At 32.8% G+C, this 5,075-nt stretch overlaps 1 protein-coding gene across 1 annotated transcript in view; it reads right to left on the reverse strand.

Moving 5' to 3' along the window:
* Window positions 1-683: 683 nt before the first annotated feature.
* The window catches only part of LOC101499297 (uncharacterized), a 10,732-nt gene continuing 6,340 nt past the window's right edge, over window positions 684-5,075 (reverse strand). The window contains 6 exon segments of the mRNA XM_073370011.1: window positions 684-1,073; window positions 1,400-1,491; window positions 1,591-1,671; window positions 1,990-2,015; window positions 2,017-2,042; window positions 2,155-2,250. Coding sequence (XP_073226112.1) covers window positions 942-1,073; window positions 1,400-1,491; window positions 1,591-1,671; window positions 1,990-2,015; window positions 2,017-2,042; window positions 2,155-2,250 — 453 coding nt within the window. The 3' untranslated portion in view covers window positions 684-941.

The raw sequence follows: 5,075 nt of genomic DNA on the forward strand, positions 1-5,075 counted from the left end.
AGGGATATTTTCTCCAACATATATTGCCATTGTAAAATTGATCAAAGTATAATATGCAAAATCTTGGAACATTTTGTATTGTTTTGATCCTTTGAATATTCACAAAAGAGCTCTTGTTAATTTTCTTTGTTACTCAAATGCTTCAAGAAATCATGATTTTCTTTTCTTGATTAGATGCTTTGAGCTTCTTCTTGTGATCTTTGGATCATGTTCACTGTGAGGTTGTCACAATCGGATTTTGTGCTGTAATTGTACTACACAAATTATGGAATTTGACAATTTGATATAAATTAACGACAAAGATTATTTAAAGTTGATTTGGTGAAAGTGTAATATGAACCGTCTAATGTAGTTACAATAGCAAATCTGGTTCCAGCTTTGTATTATTCTTTTGATTGATATATTCCGATGATTGATTAATCTTTTGATGTACTACTAGTTCAACCCTTTTGTAATTGTACCTTGAACTAAAATTCCATTTGTTCTAACTTTTGCATTTATAACTAATTTTGTATAGATCTTCTGAGTAATGATCTTCTAATGCATTCATCTTTTGGTGGATGAGCTTCTATTGAACTCGTCTTTAAAATGAATTATGTTTATTTAATATTGTTGTTGTATTGAATTTAAAGCATAGTTAATGTGGTATTACTAAAAATGATAATCACAAAGAAGATTAGACATACAAAAATAGAAAATATTCTTATGAGTTCAATATCTTATACATAAGCAATACAATGATCACATGAACATAACATGTTAATTTTTTTAAGAGGAGGGCACAAAGCATTGAAGTTAGAACAACAATTTTACATTTTGGTGCATTAAAGAAAGTGCATAACATTATCATCTTTTAACAAGCTGAAATTCTTTTCTTTATATACACCATAGTTTGAATCAAACATCGCTATCAAAAGGTGATCATGTGAAGTTGTCATCGATTATCGACATTTAACAGGTCCAACCAAAGCAAGTGCTTCCCTGAGAGCCGATAAGAGATGCTCGGGATGATCCTCGATTGAAGAAGCTCCACCATGTTGGGATTGCATGGATCTCAAAACTCTACCAACAATCTAAACATGGATGTAAATAGTAAGATTGGATAAAATAGCATGCCAAACTCACATAATGTGACTCTAGTAGTGATTCATATCTATACTTTTATTCTATGAGAGAGTGACAAAGACACGAATCCGATATTAAAAGAGATATTTAGACACAGTAATACTTTAAGAAAATGACATGATTTAATTAATCATATGTGTCGATATTATGTGGGCGTCAGACACTGAACGTGTATTCTATCTAAACGTCGATGCTACATAACTTGTATCTAAGCACAAATAATTAAGAATAAAAATAGAATGAAAAATAAATAATTAAACATGAATTGTGCTACCTTTCGTGCGTAGCCACCATAAGCTATGCCGCTTATTAAAGCACATGATGAATTAGACGAGCTGATTGTTGATTTTTCATTATCCAAGAATTCTAGGAACAAATAAGAATGTTTATAATGAAATTGAGAAATGAAGAGAGCAAGTAACAAGAGAGTTTACAAGGTATTAAGTGACCAAGTGACAACATTACCTGTACTAGTTATTTGAAAAAGTCCTTTTTTCAACCCTTCAATTGTGTGAGCATTAGTTCCACCAGCAAGTTGAAGAAAGCCTACCATGTTAAGGGACTGAAACATTAGCTGAATCATGATAGATATAAACCCTAAAGGTTTTCAAAGGACCATAAATTGAATTAGAATTAAATGCAGTCCCCTATTTTCGGTGATTCACAATTTTAGTTCTCTAGTTTATAAATCCGAAAATATAATTTCATAGTTTTTAAAATTTCAGAAATTTTCCCACCATAGAATTTGAGTTTTTTTCTAAAATTTTAAAGATTGGAGGACTATATTTTCGAATCTATAAATAGGGAGACTAAAATTGTGAATCACTGAAAATAGGAGAACTAAAAGCTCGAATGTATACAAACCAGGAGGTCTTTCTGTTGCTTTAGCTATCTCCACTCATTGGACGGCCGTCTAACTTGAATTTTTATACAAGTAAAAGATGGATTTGTTAAAAGAAATATGGAATGTAATTTGGCTTATAAGAATTTGAAATTGTTCAATTTGTTGAAAAGAGAGAAAGGCCACACCTGCCATAAGTTGAAGCTTTTAAGATTTGGTTTCATGACAGAGAACATTTTGTTCATAGAGGATATTGTTGAATCTCCAACATTAGGTAAGCTAACCTGAATATTTTAATAGTAAATTGTTGACTCAAATAAAAATAATCTAGTATCCTAGTATTTATCGAAAAGTAATACTTATAAGAGTTTAATTTTTATGTATGTTATAGTGTGAATTTAAAAATGTGTTGAAGTCCCACATTGAAAAGAAATATTCTTTGTAAATTTAATTGGAAAGAAACTTGTTTTTTAAAATTCAAGTCCCACGTTGGTAAGAATATTTTTTGAAATCTCACTTTGGAAAACTATCATATTTTGTGTAGTTTCCATTCTATAGATACTAAAGTCCCACATTGTTTAGAAAACATATGTGACTTTGCTTCCATCACTATATAATGAGTTTCAAGTTATTGCGAAAAGTACACCAAAGTTGGATGCTTTTCCCAACTTTCTCTTTTCTCCCTCTTATATTCTGCTCGCCTAATTTTCGAGCCACTTCACCCCTTTCTTTTTGTCCCTTCGGTTTTTAGAGCGGTTATTATGCCGCAGTCCCTTCGGTTTTTAGAGCGGTTATTATGCCGCAGTCCCTTCGGTTTTTAGAGCGGTTATTATGCCGCAGTCCCTTCGGTTTTAAAGCGGTCATTATGCCGCAGTCCCTTCGGTTTTAGAGCGGTTATTATGTCGTAGTCCCTTCGGTTTTAAAGCGGTTGTTATGTCGTAATTCTTTCGGTTTTTTGAGCGGTTGTTATGCCGTAATCACTTTGTTTTTAGAGCGGTTATTATGTCGTAGTCTATTCGTTTTTGTCTTTTTGAGCGGTTATTATGCCGTAGTTATGAATGGTCATAGTACCATATTGAGAGTGACTTTAATTGTCATATTGAGAGTGGCTTAAACTGCCATATTGAGGGTGTAATTCTAGAACAGTTTTCTACAGTGCAGTGGAACTCCGATACAGTGAATCTGAGCTGTTTTATCCTGGGGACTTCGTGGTTGATAGTCTGCCTTGCACAATTTGGGCAGTGCCGCGAAACGTCTTAAAGAGAGCGACCTAGTCCGCGACTCAACCCATAAATATCTTCGGTGGCATAAATAGTTTTTGAAATTCAAATTCCAACAATTTTAAGACGTTTCGTTCTGCCATGTCAATCGAAGAGATTACTGGATTTGGTTATGTTGCCTCTGATTTTGATAAACTGTTTCAGTTTGAAGCAAATAGAAAAAGATAAAACAATTGGAGAATTAACCCATGGGAGAATAATGATAAGAATTATATTCTTAATCGACTTGCTGATGATCTGTATAACTATTACAGTTCCAGCAATAATGCGAGATATGTTTGAGATACTCTAAGTAAGTTGTGATTGCTACCTAGAGTATCAGAGAGTATCAGATGTCTGATACATGGAGGCTGACAGATCCGTGGAGGCACATGGAGGCTGATAGATTCGTGGAGGTGGAGGCACACTCCCGTAAAATTCAGAAGATAATTCATGAGATTAGCTACTAAGGTACGTCATTCATGGCATATTTAAATTAAACATTGAAATTTAATATGTCTCTTTTGTTTGAATGTTGAAATCAATAAAATGTCTGTTTATGCTTACATGTTGTGTGATTTTAATTTTGACATGCTAGAGTATGTGATGTGAACACATCTGATTTCAAAATTAAGTAACTTAGTTTTAATTCTAAAGTTATTGTTAAATGATTTTGGAAAATGTGATTTTTATAGTCAAGCTAAAATAACAAAGAGTTCACATAAATATGTAGTTAGAGAATCTAAATCTTTAGATTTATTACACTTTGATATATGTGAACTTGATGAGACGTTAACAAGAAATGAAAAATAAAAGTGAAACGCTTGGCATGTTAAGGATCTTTACAGCTGAAATTGAAAATCAATTTAGTATAAAGATTAAGAGATTTCAAGTATGATTTAGTTTATTTAATGAGTTTTATAAATTGTCTGGAATTATACATGGAACAACTACACCATAATTACTTGAAGTGAATGGTAAAGTTGAAAAGAAAAAATAATATAACTTTTATTGAACTAGTTGTTGCTAGTATGTTTAACTCTAGTACTACATCTCATTGGTGTGAAGAAAATATATTGTTTATTTGCTATGTTTTGAATAGAGTTCTTAAATCTAAAAACAAAACATCTCCTTATGAGATAGTGAAGAAAAGACAATCGAACTTGTCTTATTTTCAAACATGGGGTGGTATGGCTTATGTCAGAATCCCGATCCCGAGCGAGTTAAACTCGCCAGTAGAGCCTATGAATGAGAATTCATTGGGTATGCGGTAAAGAACAAAGCGTATAGGTTTTATGACCTAAACGCAAAAGTGATCATAAAGTCAAATGAAGTTGACCTCTATGAAAATAAATCCCCTTTTAAATCGAGAAATAGTGGGGGCAGCGAACCTAGTCAAGTTACTGTGAAATAGTGGGGACAGCAAACTTAGTCAAGTTCATGTGACAAGAAGCATTGAAAGCAACAAACAAGACGAAACAAAAACTCAAAGGAGTAAGAGAGTAAGAGTTGCTATAGATTATGGACCAGAATATATGGCTTATAATTTAGAAGAGAATCTTGCAAATCTTAAAGAAGCTCTGTCATCATTGGATGCAGATCTATGGCAAGAAGCTATAAACGATGAAATGGATTCTCTAGAGTCTAACCGAACCTGACATTTAGTACACTTGCCTCTTGGTTGCAAACCAATAGTTTGTAAATGGATTTTGGAAAAGAAACTAAAACCCGATGGATCTGTTGATAAATACAAGGCACACCTTGTAGCCAAAGGTTTTAGACAAAGAGAAAATATAGATTTATCCGAAACTTTTCCACCGTTCACTAGAATGACATCCATTTGAATACTT

This window comes from Cicer arietinum, chromosome 1 (assembly GCF_000331145.2).
Source record: "Cicer arietinum cultivar CDC Frontier isolate Library 1 chromosome 1, Cicar.CDCFrontier_v2.0, whole genome shotgun sequence".
NCBI classification, from domain to species: domain Eukaryota; kingdom Viridiplantae; phylum Streptophyta; class Magnoliopsida; order Fabales; family Fabaceae; genus Cicer; species Cicer arietinum.